Here is an 18761-nt window from a genome sequence, read left to right on the forward strand (position 1 = left end):
GGTGAACACTGTCTTTTTTCTTTTTATCCTTCTTCTTCTCCATCCCAAATTAACAAGGCCTACAATATAATTTTACAGGTAGCAAAGCCTAGATTCAACCCTCCCTTTAAATTACATGCCTCACTTAGGAGTCCAAACACTTCAGCTCCCTCTCTAGTCAATTAAGACAGGCAGACTCAATCACTTGCCTTCCACTGTACCAGAGAACACTGGAAAATTCTTTTAGCAGACTTCCAAAGTGTTAACACAAGCTTTCCTACCTTTAAGGGATGAACCCAACCCACTACCTAGGTGAAGGGACTTCTCAAATTCCGCTCTCACTTTTGGATTGCAACAGGCCATGCTTGAACAAAGGGCACTTTCTGCTTAGCCTGTCAGAAGCTGCATCCTCCAGCAGGATGCAGGATCCTTTTACCCTCCCTGTGGTGGCCTGAAGGGTTAGAGGACCCTCTAGTACTTGAATGACTAACACATTTCTCATGCCTGTGGGGATTCAAATTCAGGAAGCAAACAAAAAACTTTCTAATGAAAGCATATCCTTAAAGGAACAAATTACTTCAACTATCCCATAGCAATGTACATCTGTCCTTAAACAAAGACCACAGAAGGTGGTACCAGCTACAATCCATACATGGATGTGGTAACACCCTCTACGCAAATAAATAAATAATTTTTAAAAAACACGCTGCATCACAGAGAATATGATCAACCTATTGATTATCATACCCTCCTTGCCTGCGAAGCTGAGAGAGAAAGCACAACAGAGTCCTTACAGTCAATGTTCCACTTGATTGTCCAGCCATGGGGTCGGAGTAAATCATGGACAGCTTCCAGGACCGTCTGCAACTTTTGTTTCTGACCAATTTCAGATTGCGTCACTTCTGCCACATTCAGTTTACGGTCAGCCAATTTTTCTGTGTTTGAAAAAAAGAATAACAAAAAGAACAGGCAAAATCAGATTAAACAAAGGCCTGAGTGGGAATAACGAGCACAGAGCACTGGTCAGAGCTGGACTCTGCTAGAAATTTTCCAAGAGAATGATTTTCCTCAGAAAGCAAAACAGCTGAAAGCAAACCTTTCATCAAAGTGCATCAATTCCAATAAAATCTGTGACAGAAAACTGCTAAGGTCTGACAGAGCATGCTCATCAATCAAGTGTCAAAATATATAACAACTTTCAGACAGGCACCAAGTTAGTAATAATATTTATTGTACCTCCCATTTTCTTGCACTGCTGAAAAGCACTTGGCACAACACAGCCTTCACTACACAAGGAATCTGCACAGGTTCAATGGACTTTTCTAATAACAAGTTAATTTAGGACAAAAAAGGGGAAATATTGTGTGACCATTTACTTCGCCTTGATAAGATTTATTTCAGGTTAGCTGAAGGCATGAATTTAAGCTAGAGCAAACTGCCTCCTCAATAAACCATCAAGAGTCACAGACTCATATGACCCACAGATTTGTACTGGCTTAGTGGAACTAATTTAAAGAAAGAAGTAAGTTGGTACAAGCTTGTCATGTTGTTATGACATTGTCACATCATGGTTGATTACTTCCAGAAATGAACTAATGCAGGAAATTTTGTAAAATGCCATTACTAAAATTTGAATTATGTTTCTGTAATATAATTATTTGTTGCCAAAGTCATAGACAAGTCATTCTTCTCTTCCTCTGCATTGTGGCCCTTGCCAAAGACACAGGAGCTGAATTTCTCTAAAAAAGAAAAAAAAGAAGAAAGAGAGCTGAGGAAGGTGGGGTAGAGTCCTCCAGCCACCAGAGCAATGGGAACAAGCTGATCTCTTTTCTCCCTCCACCCTGGGGAAAAAAAGGTCAAACTCACTCTGCTCCTGGGACTAGGAGGTCAGGACTGGTTGAACATATTCCGATTATATATTATTATTCCAGTCTTTAAAACAAAAAAAACATACTTCAACCAAAGCTGTTTCCACAAAATGGGATGGGCTTCACCTCTAAAGATTATTTCAGAAACATTTCAGAGTTGTCAAAACCTATTATTCCAATAATGGAGATATTTCTGCTCTCAAGTTCCAGAGTATGTTTCTTCTGGACATTTCACCTACCTGAAGATAATATATCTGTTTTTTAAAAAGTGACAGAAATACAAAAGTACGTTAGTACCCGAACAGAAGAGACTTGCAGGTTATCAACTCACAAATACTTTGAACATTTTGACTGTTTCTATCAATCTACAGTAGGAAATTTTAATCAATATCCAAATAATATTAATGGGAAAAATGTCATTTAGCCAACTCTGAGTCTTTTTTAAACTGACCACCAAAACATGCAAATATTATTTAAAATTATTTTAGACATTTTAAAAAAAATTATACTACAAGATTCATTTTTTGGTTACATGTTATGGCTCCTATCTATTCTCAGCCCACGTTAGCTGCCAGTCAGCAAGCAGAAATTTATTTCCTTTCACCCTGAAACCATGCATACCAAGCCACCCCAGCCCCTCTATGTGGCACTACTTGTACATTGATAAAGTTAACTAAAGGAGCTACACCTCAATCAGTCAGACAGCCATTTGGTAATCTCTTACTCCAAACTGCTTCAAAATAAGCCCACTGACAAGCTGTTGTCTTTCATCTTTTTTTTGTGTCTGCCTATCAGGACAGGTCTTTTTGAAACATCTCTCACACACAAGGAATGATAACTACTACTTGAAGTTTAATGACCCTACTTTGTTAGCCTTTACTACAGGCACCAGAAAAGAAGAATTGCACAACGGAGGGCTGACTCAGTTCTGAGGCCTCGAGCATCAGCACCACCACAAGCACGACTTGCTTTGCCTCTTGCATCAATAAGACAGCACAAAGATGGATAGATTCAGTAATACAAGTCTTGCTGAAGAAACCAAGACACCACTGAAGAACAACACAAGATGGGGGCCGAGCTGTGGTAGCTTCAGGTCAGGGGAGAAGCTTTTGCTCTCCAATCAGAGGCCCAACAGGAAAAAAATGGGGGAAAACCAGTCCAGTTAAAGTCTCAGGCTGCAAGATGTACATGCCCACCTTCTCTCCTGTAAGATACGCTAAGTTCAACGGAACTGCATATGTATGTATGTATGTACAACTAAGCACTTTCTAAATGTCTGCAGGCCTGCAGGTGGAACCATAACCTCCACAGGGAGTGTAAGAAAGCAGTGATACCTATGAGAAATGGCTACAGTGAAATGCACTACCACCTGCTGAAACAGCAGTGTCTATATATTAAGAAGTACAACTGTATTCACGCAAATACTCCCCAGCTAAAACTAACTCCACACCCCTGCTCCCCACCATGTCTGGAGGGTCCCAGCTGCAGTCTAACCAAGCAGTGTTAGAAGTACTCTTGTTTTATTCGTGAAGTTATTTTTGAGGCATTTTAATTGAACACAAAGTTAATTGCTGTTAACCAATTTTAAAAGCTTGTGAATGTTCACCAAAACCCAGCAGACCTGTTATTTCACAGACATATGCAGTAAACTCAGTAAACAGAATCCATTAGCACCAGTGGAATTAGCACCACTAGGTCCTCTTGCCCCACTCTGACACATACATCCCACATCCCAGCCCACTCTTGAAAACATGTCATAAGTAAACTGAGAGCAGTCTGACTATCTATCTCCAAGAAACAGTGTAGATTTACAATGGCACTTGAAGCTTCAAGTCTCTTTGTTTGCTAAAAGCACCCCCATAAATCACTGCATCATCATAAGGTTTTCTCCATTGTGCTGCTTCCGTGAACACACACATCGCAAAGATGTAAGGGGGCTGCAAAATTGCAATTGCTCAACTGAGTATATCCTTTCATGATTCATTCGCACAGAAGTGCACATGATGAGTATGTGCCTGCTGCCACACATTCTCTTTTTCTCATTTTCTTCCCCTTAAGTAATTCTATCAGGACCTCAAAAAAGCTCTCAGCCCAAGAGCTTTCAGAAGCAAACTATACAGACAAAATTTTGGGTCACATGGCTTCTGCTTGGTTCCCCATTGTAAACACAAATCTCACCTTTTTTCTGCCACATATTTCAGCTGTCTGGACTATACTTAGTCCATGAAACAGATACCTAGGAATCATCTGGATTTCCTCCCCTTTCAGCAGACAGCCTGAGAAGAACAGATGGAGAAGCTGACACTGTAGCTATCAGTGAAACAAACTCTATCCCTGGTGAGATGGTTGAGTTACTGCACAGACCTGCTGCTGTCTGCAGCTTTGGAAGAGATTAACTTTGGGCCCCTTCCAGACTTAGGGGCCGCCTTCCCTTGTGTGAACTCACCTAGCAGCTTTTGCAGCACCTGCCCATCATAAAGGTCCTCTTCAAGCTGTTTGACAATGATTCTCTCCTCCACCAGCACATCATTAATCCAGTCAATTAGAACCTAGAAGTACAGAAAAAAGGGGACAAATGTCTAAAAACCACTGAAAGATGTTCCTTCCATTCAAGGCAGTAATCAGGAATTTAAAACAGAGCAAGAGTAACCATATTTATGTACTTCCAGGTTACAGAGAAATAACAGACAAAGAGATGCTTTTGCTGTATTGTTTTTAGTTCAGGTCTTACAGCATGGCAATTTTAGTGTCCTCTATTTTTCCACATTAAAATGTCTCCTTATTGCACTAATTCTAAAGCAAGTAGCAACTAGCAGCTCTGCAACAATAACCTCTGCTAGTATCTATGTTCTCCAGGTCCCAAAACTCATGTCTTACCTGTTTTATGTGAACAGCAGACCTGCCAATAGATGACAATAGTCCCACGCTCCCACCATGATCTCTACCCTGAATAGATGTGAGTGGTGTGCCAGAAAGAAGAGCTTCAGAAGGGAAAGACTGAACGCTTATAACAGGAGCTAAACAGACCCACTAGCTAGATCCCAGCCATTAGCAACAGGACAAGGCATTTTATCTTAAGCTATTGCAGGATACAGAAGGATACAAATTAAAATTTTTGTCAAATGGACCTGATAACCATTCTACAACATATACAATAGTCCCCATATGCTGACTACTGTAACTATAAAAATCATTCAATCACCTGCAAAACAGGAATGAACATAAAGAACCTTTAAAAAGAAAAGGAACTGAGTTAAGTTTTCCAGGTGCCAAAGATAACAATTACCAAACAGTTACAGGAAAAACAGCCTTGACTGTTTGAAGTTGGCAGTAGTGCTTTCCTCCAATTTATTATTTGGAAAATTAAATTACTTTTGCAAAAATAATATTGTTCTGTGGGAAGAGACGCAATGTTAAATCCTGATAAATCCTTGATTCTATAAGAGAAGAGTATTGCCAATCATAGACATGCAAAATCCATTAACTAGAGCCACGTAAAGCAATGAGCCTCATTTAAAAATTCTGCAGATTTTAATTTGCTTCATATAAAATTGTGGATTCTTTAAATTAACTTTCTGATTAGATCCCATACTTCTGCCTCTTCTCAACAGTCATGACAGCTAAGAGAGTTTTAGGTTTTTAATATACAAGAGATTGTGAAACAAAAGCAAATAAACAAAATTCAGACAGGCTTGCACCGGAAAACACCCACCTCGGCCATCCTAGGAAACATGAGCATTTGAATATGTTGGTCACAAGGACATTTAAGTAATTCAGCCTGGCTACTGAGGTTCACTGAATCTACCAACCTCAAGTAAGTTTTGCTAGACTTAGTGTCTACAAAGAAGTTTACAATCCAAACATGAAATACTAATGCTTCATGCACCTCTAATCTGTATCTTTAGTACTTCCAAAGCATGCTGAAAATGCGAGGGCTGAAACTCGGCTCTAAAAATAGTGTAAGTGGCAAATTTTAGCTGGGTGATATGGCAACCAGTCAAGTCATGGAAAGCAAGGCTCGGCATCAATGCTTACATATGTAAATCGCTTTTGCCCTCTAAGCTGCCCAGAGGGATGAAAAATCTCAGTAATAAAAATGACTCCTCTAAAGAGCTTGCTTTCAAAATAAAGCTTTTCTGGTAAGTTATTCACTAGGCAGTATCAGCAACTTGTATCAAAAGTGGTCTTCTCTAGAGCAGGTAAAGGAAAAGTGGAGGTGACATTTGAAGACAGACGTGCATATACAAGGATGTGCTCTGCACCGGTATTATTGCCCCACTGCTCCCCTGTGACCTTGCAGGAACCTTATCTACCACTTGGGCCATTCCCTCTACCAGATGGCCTCCGCTGCGAGGTTACAGCTACCACCAGTGTTCCAACACATGCCACCAAGTTGTTCCACACTCTCACATCCACCTAATGCCTTTTATTGGGAGGAGGATCATAGTTTCCCCCTCTCCTTCCCCTGCCTCATGCTCCCCTCCTGCAACACCTTCATGGCTTTCACTGCCAATAAATTGACAACCACACTTCTGCTTTAGCAGCCCAGCCTGCCGGCACGCCAGCTACCCCTGGCACTTGGGGTCCTGGATTGAAAGGGGTATTGCAGGACCATGCCCTGGCAGGTACAGTCATCCTCTCACTTCGGCGGTGCTCACAGGAGCAAAGCTGGGAAGTCTGTCTCCTGACACATGCTCCAATATGTCCTGGAAACCATCTTGCTTCTGTGTCACGCAGCCTGATATATATATATATATATATCTATCTATATATATATATATATATATATATCTCACATATGGGCAGGTAAAAATGTCAAGACAACTGCTCTTCCTGTGTTTCACCCTCAGGATGCCTCTTCAGCAGCCTCTGGAACAGGTAAACTCTCCCTGCCCAGTGCTTCTCCCCTAGGCTTAAAGCTAGGGTTTTCAAAAAATCGTAACGTGTCACCTATCACCCGGCATAGGGCATCAAACCTTTGGATTTCCTTTGAAAACCCCAACCAAAATGAGCTCATCGGAGAGCATAGCCAGCAAAAGTTAAATGCAAGAAGATGCAGTCTAAATAAAACAGTTAGCAGAGCTCTGCTCCACAGGTGGGGAACCATGACCACATTTGTAGAGAAAACTCCAATCAGCTGTTCTTGGCTCTTTCAATCTTCTTCAGGGGATAGATGGACATTTATGGTAAAGGGCTGGAGAGTCATTAGACAAGTTGGCAAAGGATTACCACAGCTGGAAGACAATGAGAAGAGGGCTACCATCTTTCACCTCGAAAACTGCTCACCAGTGATACAGAAAAGTGAGTCCTAAATAACAAGGTATTTTCTTGTCGCAGATCATCTAGAAAGAGATTTTCAAAGCCTGTCAATAAGGTGACTGCCCAATTCCAAAATGATACAAGTTTGACACACATAGACATCAATAGAAAAACAACAGAAGAAATCAAAGTCACAGAAGATTTAGGTCTTCTGCGAGATTTACAGAGCAGACTTTCAAAAATTATCTGAAGTTCAGCTGAAATTATCATTTGATAATCAGATCCCATTACAGTCCCTAAAGGAAGAGGGCAGATTTCCAAAAGTCCTCAGAAGCTTTGTTAAAAGAAGACTCAGGATGCTAAACTATTTGAAACCATTAATGAACATTTTATTTTGTCTGTGCTGTGCTGAATGGTATTGAAGTCAGAACCTACAAAATGCCAAGGAATTACAAATAAAAGTCTGGAAGTACCTTCTAATGTAGGAGCCAACATCCCATTTCCAAGTGTGCACGTACACAGGAATCATAAAGTGGCTTTGGGTACAAGGTGTTAAAAAAGGGAAATACCTACACTATGTGCTACTTAAATGTTTCAGGGAAATTTAGCACTGGAAAACTTTTGGAAAAAAAAGTACATAAAAGAGATACAAATTAAACAAGGTCTAGCCATAGTTATTTTATCATTTTAATAGTTCAGCATCTGAATGAAAGATAACCCAAAGAACATTCTAACTTCTTTAGTATTCAGACTACAACTCCAGCTCTGCTAGAAAAAAATGAATTTGCAATTTATATTTAAGAAAAAAAAAATCCAAGTTTTTTTTTTTTAACAACCCTTCAAGACTGGCAAGTGCTGTAATTAAAAAGCAAACAAACAAACCCCCAAAATCTGCTGTCCCACCTCTTGATTTCCTGATTGTGTCTTAATTAGAAGCCTGGAAAAATCTTTATGCACAGAATTATTTTTTTTTTTTTAACTTTTAAAAGGGAAATAAAGCACCATATTGCTTATTGAAATGACAAACATGCAGAAATACTCTCTAACTCTCTGCTCATGGATAGTCAGCTCTCCAGTTCTTTGTAGTTGCTCCTTCATGCAAAGACAGAAGCAGAAAATATTCAATAACCTGAATGTCTAAAAATTTAAACAGCTTGATACAGGCAGAGTACTTGGTGGGAAGCAGACAGAAGGTGCAGACAGAGAGCTTTTCCGGTGCATGAAAATATGCTTAACTTCGATCTGTCTGGTCTCACACTCCTCTACCCATTCCCTCATTTCTGTGCCTGTACTTCATACATCTGCAGTTCGATATTGCCTTTTAAGCTCAGGCTACATTTGCTGCATTAAATAACAGGGGTAGGAGAAACACTGCAGGACTGAGGGAGTGCTTTATTGCAAAGCCTGTTCTCCCAGTGTCAGCCCTAACACCATGCCTCCCCTTACACGCAGTGGCTGGTGAAGCCACTACAAGATCCCACATGTAGCTAATGATCTTCAATGCACCTGAGACTCATCATCTTGTTCAGTACTTGGAGACTCACAAAACAGCCTGCAGGTACAAGAAAATGTTTGTTAGGTCCCTTGTCATACCTTCATAAAAAGCTGCTTTTCTATAGTATGTGGGATTAGCAGCGCAATTTAAAAACTTTAATACAATATACCCATGTCCTCAAAACCACGCCTACCCTTTCATGCATATCCACACTCATATAAAACATCTCTGAACTGCGTCAAATGCTCAGACACATGCGTTTGTAGTTCTAAAATTTCCAGCAGTGCTTTAAATTCTGACACATCCATTTATCGTATCATTCTTAAGACAAATGCGTATGTCTGGTTAAGTGAGCCGTGTTGCATCACTAAACACTGGGCTGAAAACTGAAATTTGCCATGAGGCAGACAGCTGAAACAAGAGAGTGCTAGAAATCTAGAGAGGAAAAATGAGTCTGCCTGGTCGACTTGTTTTTTTAGTTCATGCAAGATGGGGTTTTACATCAAACTTCACCAGCTCGGTGAAGTATTTTTGTTCGGCAGGCTGGCTGTTCCCATGGCAGTGAGGCACATTCAGAGTTAATGTGCAGAGTTCAAGGGCATAAGGACCCCACAGTCACCGCTATACAGTAATGAACAAAATGAAAACCAAGACAAAATACATGAACACATCTGGTACAATGGGAAAACAGGAAGCCCAGTCACCAAAAGCAGCAAAGAAAGAAAACCCTAATTTCAATGACACTTTTCCCCCGACTTCTGCGAGAAATAGGAAGCAGAGATCAAAGCTATGAAAGCTTAACTGGCTTCAGGGTTGAGCATGGAAATTTATTAAAAATTCATATTCAGGCCTGGAAACTATTGACTAAGCACAAAGCACTGGTTGCCTGTAAACAAAGAGAAGGCTTCTTGTTTTTAAAAGCAGACCATGGAGAGCATTTAGGAAGCACAGTTTCATTTGGTCACATGAAACCTTACCAAAAGGAAGGTGGCTTCATTTTGGTTTTCTGTTCACCACAGTGAATTTTAAAAAGCCATAAAATTAGACATGGAAAAAGGTGATAATTTCTAAGACAGTGAATGATTTACTACAAATGAGAATGTTTACTCGTTTCAGGCAGTATCTAGAGCACCAGTGTTTGGCTCTGTATTAAGTTTAGATGAGGCTTTAAGGGCCAAAAGTTGTTGCAGTATCAGTCAATCTTGCAGAAGTCTTTGCAGGGAGGGAAAGCATCTTGCAACTGTGACTCACTGTCTTTTGTCAAGGCAAGGCACTTTCAGACAGGACCCAATTCTCACAAGCTGCTGTTCTAAAATTTTGGATTCAATTAGTAGAAGCTCTTCTTCATACTTTTCCTACTGAAATACATGAGAAAACCCTAGGAAATCTGCCACTTATGTCAAATGTTAAAATATCTTTTCGAAGTCTCTGACTCAATTCCTACAGCCTATTAATTCTAATTATGTTTAGGATGACAACCAGCAATGAAGCTTGTGAAACTTTTACCCGTCAGCCATATCTGAACCAGAAGGGGGGAAAAACCACCTTTACACCCAGTACACAAAGAAACACACATGAACAACAAGGAAAGCACACATACATCAGCCGCCTCTTTTTTTTTTTAGTATTCAAAAGAGAGCTAGAAGAACCCCTACACACTCTTTACAATTAGCGACATGGACCAACTAAGGGAACTTTATATATTAATGTAAACTGAATTTTAAACAGATTCACAATAACATATAGACCAGAAACCTGACTCTGAAGTATACAAAAAGAAACAATATTATCACAGGACACCTCTGTATCTGATCACAAAACAGCCCAAACTTAAAATTCAAATGCTTACTTTTAAGTTAGCTGTGCACTTGTCACTTGGCAAATATTGGGCACTGAGTAAAAGAAGCGCACACATTTCAGACACTAGAAATAGAGTATTTTGTGAATAAATTATTTATACATATATATAAATAAAATGATAACTCATCTTTCTTTCCCTGATCTGAATTTTCAGCTTTAGGTCTGTTCAGCCGTGTACCAAACTGTGTTTGATTAGACACAGAGCAAATTAAGTGAGGAAAAAAAGGCTGCTGGCCACAGAGGGAACTTATTTGAACACTTCATATTGACAAATTGTGGCCAACTATTTTTAGAATACCATCAATGATGATAACAAACAACACTTTGAGGAATAATTCTAGTTCCTAATGATTTTCATATGTGCAAAAGGACTTAAAGCAGGTATTTTAGCATCCCCAACTAAGCAGTCTTCAACAAGGGGATGCACTGTATATTTGCATTAATAAGAGTGAGGAATGAGGCTTTTTATTGTGGGGTTTTTTTCTGTTGGTCTCTCCGTGTTACCACAATGCTATACAATCTGTCTCTCCAGAGTTACAACGGCTCTGTCAAAATCACTTCCAAACACTCACACAAGCTTGCACTGATCAACCCATTATGCATATCGTCCCTATGGCATGAGGCTAGCAGAAATTAAAACAACATTTTGTGGAGACAAAGAGATATTAAAGCAGTGTCAGCAACAGATCATCTCTGCTGCTGCTTTGCACTGAGATCCATTTACCCAACTGCATGTGACTGACAGAACAGAAACACTCAAAATCAACGATGGCAAACCATTGGCATGTCTAACTCTGGTGTTGAAAGAGATTTGGGCTGGCACCAATGAAACTAAGTGATACTGCCAAACTTCAAAAGGCATGAGGCTCTATTGCTGCTATTGACACACTCCCCTCTGAGGGGAAAAGAGCGAGAACCACTTTAAACTACAAAAACCTCCATCTATTCAACTCCTCACTCCTTGCTAGTCCGTGGAGATCTTTGATTTCAAGCTGTGTGGGACAGGCAATCTTTTCTGCTGGCTGCTGCTGAACAGCACTTAGCACAGCTAATTCTCATCCAGCACTGGGGCTCCTGGAAAATGTCATTAACCACTGAAGAACAGAAAAAAAGGAATAAATTGCTCATTTTTTTGCATTATCCAAACTCTGTGGCATAAAATAGGTTTTACTAACATAATTCAAACCTCTCCCTGCCTTACAGATTCACACCAACATAGTGTTAAATATTTCTCTAGCTGAATCTCTGTAAAAACTCTCAACTGCTGAGAGGTATGCAAATGATTAGCAATTACCTAAATTACATAATTTTCAAGTAGGCACTCTACAGGACACATCTCTCCTTTGAGGATGATCCCAAGGAAACAATCTGCAGTTACATGCTGTTCCCTGCACCGGCTGCTCCAATTGAACATATTCAATTGGTAATATGTTATTCTCTCTTCATGCAAGTGTAAACTGGCGTAGTGAACCAGAGCCTCCTTCTGCAATGTGCTGTAAGCACTCAGACACATTCTCAAGTGCTGCTCTAGCCCTGATTTTCATTCCTCCTGAAGGTTTTCAGGTTTTTAAACTGGAAAATACAACCTTGCTAGACTCTGACATCCGGGGAAGACTCACCAACTCCTATTAAATTCAACAGCAAAATTCCCAATTTAAAAGCAATTCTGATCTCAGTATCGAGTCTCCTGCATCACACAGTGCATCTGGTTCCTTCACCACAATGACTCTTGTTCAGCTGAATTATTCATGATAATATCGCTGCTCCACTAGCAAAGAAACCACAGTACATTTTGAAAGAGTGATGCAAGACCACTGTACCTTTTGAGAGAATTAATGGATTTAGGTACTAACAAAGAAAGAACATGCAAATTCACTTGATTTAAAACCACAATGTATTCCAGGTGAATTAGAATAACAAAGAAATTTGAGTAGAGCTCCTTGCTAAACTCGGTTTGATGAAGTTTTATAATCCTAAACATGTTATTGCAGCGTTAATAACAGATCACTGGGCTTGTTTTAAATATGTACCAGGTGAGCAGTTTGCTCAAGCATTCTGTGAAGCATATGCGTGCAGCCAAGGTGCACAAGGTGTCCTGAAAGGAATGTGCCACAGCTGAACCCCCTATCTGGAGACGTTATCCAAAGTTTTCAGACCCACCCAGCTACAGCTGCATTGTTGTTTCTAACAAAAATAATTTTTAAAAATAATTTAAAAATAATAAAGAGGAAGTGTAGCGGGAAGTATAACACAAGCACAAATGGTTTTTGGAAAGAGATCACATTTGTTCAGAATTGCCATCCGTTCTCTTCCTGCTCAAGCTTTCACTGTGTTAACCTCGATGACTTACTGCATAGGAAAGGTTCTCCTAAACACTAGTCCCTCAAGATCAAATCCTCCATCGTACCTGACAGAAACTACGAGCACTGCTGAGGCAGAAAGCCACACTTCACATCAGCACAGCTGGGAACACCATTATCAATACCTTGGGCAGATGACTCCAGTGACAACAGATTCAGGACAATCTGGCCCCTGCCCCAATCACACAGGTAAACTGAGGACTTTTCTTTAAAAAAAAACAACAGAATACAGGGCAAGAAGAATCTCAGGTCCAACTCTCCTGTAACACCAGAGGTCTCCTCGTTGTCCCCTACCATGCCCTTGCTCATTTCAGTCCTACTCTTCTCCTGAAATCTCACTAATGCTTTCCAAAACTCCTTCCCTGTTTTCATAAACAGAAGGAACCTAGGTTTATGTGCAATGACTGCAGGTAGATTCAAGCTAAGCACTGATCCTCACTGTGATAATCACAACGATATAAGTGGACAATGGAGCTTTACTCCATAACTACCATGAGCACTCTGACATTCAGCCTTTTCTTCTTTCTCTCGTTGTTGCTTTTAGCCTTACCTTGTTGATGACCTCAGTTTTCACAGATATACTTCAGTAACAAGTTGTTACTCCTCAACTGTGTTCTTGGTAAGCAGCTTGTAAATGACTCTGGCTCACTAGTGAAAGATTTGAAGAAGGACAAAATAGTGATTTCCTACCTTGATCAGTTCTTTGAACTTGGGGTCTTCTTTTGAGTTAGGATCAATCATAGTGCGTTCCTCATTCTCCTCTGTCCAAGTAAAATGGGAAACTTTAGTGAGATCCACTTCACACACACACTGCTGAAATACTGCAACAATTCCTAATCATGAAGTGGCCTGTCAGCTGATCAAGAAATGACGGTGCCTAGTCATCATCTTAGCAAGGGAATATCCAATGATCAAAGTGTTAGGTATTTTTAGAGACATACAGAGAGATAACACAGCCCTAACTTCCTGTCGTGGTTTCAGCCCAGCCGGTAACAAAGCACCGCGCAGCCGCTCGCCCACTCCTCCCCACCCCGCTCCAGTGGGATGGAGAGGAGAATCAGAAAGGAAAAAAGAAAAAAAACGGAACCTCGTGGGTTGAGATAAGGACAGTTTACTGGGACAACACAAGAAGAGAAGTTACAACAACAATAATGGTACTAATAAAAGAATATACAAAATGAGTGATGCACAGTGCAGCTGCTCACCACCCGGAACCCGACGCTCTGCCACTTCCCCCACCGAAAGCCGAGAGGGGACCCCCAGCCTGCTCCCCAGTTATATACTGGGTATGGCGTCACAAGGTATGGAATAGCTCCTTGGCTAGTTCAGGTCAGCTGTCCCAGCTGTGCCCCCTCCCAGGTTCCTGTGAAAATTAACTCTATCCCAGCTGAACCCCGGACACTTCCCTAAAATAAGACTGTTTCCACTGGCCTTCCCCAGCTCAGACCCTGCTGTACGGAGAACAGTTCAAGAAAATCACCATCCTCTATACCATGTGGGGCATGTTAATATAAATATGCCAAAAAGTGCAGTTGACTACTTTTCTCCCTCTCCTCAATTTGTATTTAGATTCTATTTGAAAACACCTGTCCCAAATGACACCATCCTGAAAAGTATAGCAAGCATACGGCACTACACTCAGTGCAACTGCTGAGACTTGGGCTGAGAGTTGGTGCCTCCGCTCTCTGGTTCCCTGAAACTTGGTCACGCATGCAGCCCTGAGTGCATGAACTCCTTAACCTCTGGTTAAGCTGGAGAATGAAAATGTATATCAGTTGTGCATGGGGGAAGAACATAGAATAGACTTCTCAGGTGTAAAGTCTTCTATTTCTTCTGTTGCTGGCAGATGGACAGATGTGAGAAATGCTCTCCAATGGCCAGCAGGACAACCACAAGAGGCATAAATATAAAGATTAATTTTTAGAAGGGATGATTTCATACAGAAATGTTGGTAGCAAAAATCAACTTGAGCTCAGTAAGGCTAACAATCAAACAACCTTTGGCAGAATTATCTTCACAACAGCACATACAGACACGTGCATCATGTGCATGTTTATATGCTACTGTAGGTGTGGATACCAGTTTTTAGGAAGCAGCTGGAGCAAGTGTCATATTTTAAATTCTGGTGCTTGCTTTCAAGTAGCAGACCTCTCCCTGCACCCTTCATTTTAGCTCCTTTAGTAGCCAAGTTGTAGCTGTGATCTAGGTTCGATCTGGTCCTTTCAGTGGAGAGCAAATCCTGGCTACCACACAACAGGAACACAAGGATGGTGACAGTGTCACAGCTACACGAGGAGATCCACATCTCTTCAGCTAAAATAATTATTTATAAACCCCATGGATTTATCTTTAGCTGTGTCTAGACAGGCCATATGGAATCCTATTTTCCTATTGATTTCTCAATTCCTTCCAGCATGACAAGAAAGGAGGGGTTTCGGTATGACCATTGGTCCGGCCATTGCCACACTGCATAGAGGAACCCTTTAAAACCTGACAATGACCAACCTCCAGTAACTTCCTATTGCAGTGCTAGACTTCACTGCTGTCAGATGGAAAACACAACACTCACACATCCTAGACACAAGACAGACTATACCATCTAACTGGTTACCTTACCCAGACATTTGGGTTCAGTATTTTCCAAAGCCCCTTATCTTTATTAAAAAAAATAAGACCCTGCTATCTGAACATACTTGACAAATTTCCACAAACCTTTGAAAAAACATGAATTCTTTCGCTGTTTTTTTTTTCCCCTGTTCCTTTACTTCCTCCTTACTGCCTAGGATGAGTCAGGCAGTCTAGTCGTAAGGAAATGACACCCACTACACACCCAAAATACTGCTAACTGAAACCCTGAACAAGATTTGACCCATAATGGTATACGATTCACCACAGAACTTTCCTTAAGGTTCACCAGTGGTCATGCCTTTGCATGACAGGCCTTCAGGAGTGGTCCTGCATCTTCTAAATTCATACTCACCTTTAGTGGTACCCAGAAGAAATTGCTGGAGACAATCCATACATATACATAGAGCAATCAACGCTTTGCCCATGTCTCAGAAGAACAGTACTTTGCATGTCCTACCACTCTTCTAATCAGAAAATCTAAATGACTAACCCTTTTTTGTTTTTAATTTACTGTTTTATTATTTGTCTCCATGACAGCTTGCTTCAGCTAATTCTGTAGACTGAGAGACATATGGCCAGGAAAGAAAAAAGTGGTTTATTCCAACAAGTTTTAAACACTTTAGCTGTTAAATTATGCTGTTGCTCTTGTAGGGACTCGGTGGGGCCCGGGGGGGGGGGGGGGGGGGAGGGAACAGAACGGGGACGGAACAGAGAGAACAGAAATTTGAATATTTACCTTCTTTCTAGAAAGCATTGCTTGTTTTACATACTTCTATCCTAATCACATTTAATTACTATTTTCAGCAGCCTAAATGCTCATCTGTTCATTCAGTGTCAGGTCCCATTTTGATGTACTGTCGCTTGCAAAGTGGCAGCAGTAACCCAAGGAGGAACATGGCATCCAGTAGTTAACAACAGTGTAGTATGTACATTGAGACAAGGCAGTCTGAGGGTTCCACAGGAACCACAACACACAATTCTGCTATAGGCTTTCTGTGGGTTGGTCCTTTGACACTTCAGTTCCCCATCTATACATATATAGAGAGAAGATACCACTTCCTTACCAAAGAAGGATGTCTGAGATGCACTTGGCCAATGAGTTAATGGAACTGAAGTAAATCTTAAGCAGACAAATTCAGCAGTATTTTCCATCTAATTCTTTGCAAACCTCAACTTTCCATCTACTTCCAGGTTGATCACAGAAGAACTCAAGTTCTCTGCCAATTCATTGAACAAGTCAATTTTCCCATAAACTACCTAGTTTAAGTGTATCTGCATAGCTGGCACTGCTCTTTAAACTCCATTTTAGCCCTTCTAATTTCTAGTCTACATGTGACATGCAACAGTTTTCAATTCTCATGCCTAATTCTCTCAGTTTCAACTGAGCAATCTACATTCAACAGCAAAGCAATGCATATGGGGGTCACAGGGGCCACCTTCATTAATAATCGCTTAGTCGAGGTCTGTAGCACGAATACTTTACCTAATAGTGTGTCTTCTGGATGGATGTCCACAGTGCTTGGGTTCATTGGTGCATTGATAGCATTTTTACCTTCTTCTTGGAGGTCACTCACTGAATAGAGGGAAAAAACAGAAAGAAAGACTGTAATAAATGCAAAGTTTGCAGATATGTAGGGGTTGAAGAGGGTATTCATAATAAAAGAAAACATCTGGTAGATCTATTTCAAAACAGGCCCACAGTTTATGGAATTAAGAACTGCAGCCGCAGTGGAAAATAAAATCAAAGTAACATCCTTTTATAGCTTCTTATTAGACTGAGCCACCACACAACTGGCTGAAAATATTTTGCAAGAAACCCAACTTTGTGGTAAGAGCAACCTCAGAATGCTTGCTTCTCCAGAAGGAAGGGGTGTGAGCTTTGTCTGCAGGACGGCCCAGATCTAGAGCAGACAGCAAACTGTAAAAGCAAGCTCATTTTCTGATAGCACAACCACCACTCATCACCACCTTTTCCAGCTGCAGAACACCAGGAACTGCAACTTGCTACTGGCCTTATTAAAAGCCTCAGAGAATCCCAGGGAGACCCACCAAATAAAGATGAAAATGTATTTATTTCTAGCATTGCCACCGGCTAAAAATAGATGTAGCATGATCTGGTGAACACAAATCTGGGATTTGTGATTTCAAGCTCTTGTCCAAAACCTACAACTTTCATTTGGGAAAGTCAGTAAAGTAACCTTCATCAATAAAATGGATATTAAAATACTTCCCTACGTCCTGAGAGGAACTGAACTAGAGGACAAGTACTGAATAGTTCTTTAGTATCTTCACAGAGCTTGGCAGTAAGAAAAGCACTAGCAATGCTATAACACTTTTACTTTCCAAGGCACATCTCCCCCCAAACTCAGATAACGATTATTTATTATAAGCCAAGCTATTGAAATACATGCACTTGAAACAGGAGATACAAAGACACCGAGACAGGCCCATCTATTCAGTGACAGTTCTGTGTTAGCATGGGCTAAGATAATTTGTGGCAGCACTTGTGGTATTACAGTCTCCTTTGGGAGAGGTCCAAGTCCCATACTCTTTTCAGGGAAAAGCAAGGACTTCCAAATAAGTAAGGTCTGCTAGACAAACTTTTCTGGGGAAAGAAAAGGAGGAACAGTTAGCTAATAGTCACAGTATCCCAACAAGCACTTCCTTCAAGAACAGTCACTATTCCCCTTTCCCATTGGAAAATCAAACCACAGGCTAATCATTTGCATGCAGTCTGCAAAGGTTACAAAATCCTTCATCAGTACTTGCTTTTTTCCTGCTTGACAGAAGGAGAAAACACAGAGATGCTACTGCCCCAAAGGAGGACAGGGAAGAAGAATACACTACAGTCCCCACTCCTTCTCCCACAGATACTTGAAACAGGTTCTTAAAACAAGTTACCACATTTCTTAATTGCAGTTCCAAGATGCTAGTTAATTCTGGTTCACAGCATGATATTGAACATGACTAAAATACTCAGTTACGAAATGCTGTTCTTATGTTCTGCAAGCAACAAATACCAGTCTCATATTTTGAGACCTTATGGCTTATGAACCATGTTAAAGCAGCTGGTTAGAGCTGACACGGTACAAAGCCTGGAGGTAGGGGGGCTGCCAGCAGTAAGCACGGCTTGCTTTCTGTATTGTGTACCTTCTGCAAAGGGAAGGGAAGGGAAGGAACAGCATTCTCAACTGCAAACAGAATACAATGTCTGCAGGCTGAGATTTAACCTCCTGAATGAAAACTATTATTAAAGAAACTCTTAATTACCCCTTTTCTGCACTCATTCTCATTTTCTTGGAAAACTCTTCA

At 40.7% G+C, this 18761-nt stretch overlaps 1 protein-coding gene across 5 annotated transcripts in view; it reads right to left on the bottom strand.

The window, feature by feature from the left end:
* Window positions 1–18761, bottom strand: part of PARVB (parvin beta) — a 67445-nt gene that overhangs the window by 25875 nt on the left and 22809 nt on the right. For all 5 annotated transcript variants that reach the window (XM_041118215.1, XM_030041054.2, XM_030041056.2 and 2 more), the window contains 4 exons: window positions 16933–17022; window positions 13512–13582; window positions 4294–4396; window positions 774–914 (listed from right to left, as the gene is read on the bottom strand). In XM_041118215.1, coding sequence (XP_040974149.1) covers window positions 774–914; window positions 4294–4396; window positions 13512–13582; window positions 16933–17022 — 405 coding nt within the window. The remainder of the gene's footprint in view (window positions 1–773; window positions 915–4293; window positions 4397–13511; window positions 13583–16932; window positions 17023–18761) is intronic.

The sequence above is a fragment of the Aquila chrysaetos genome, chromosome 17, assembly GCF_900496995.4.
Source record: "Aquila chrysaetos chrysaetos chromosome 17, bAquChr1.4, whole genome shotgun sequence".
In the NCBI taxonomy this organism is placed as follows: Eukaryota; Metazoa; Chordata; class Aves; order Accipitriformes; family Accipitridae; genus Aquila; species Aquila chrysaetos.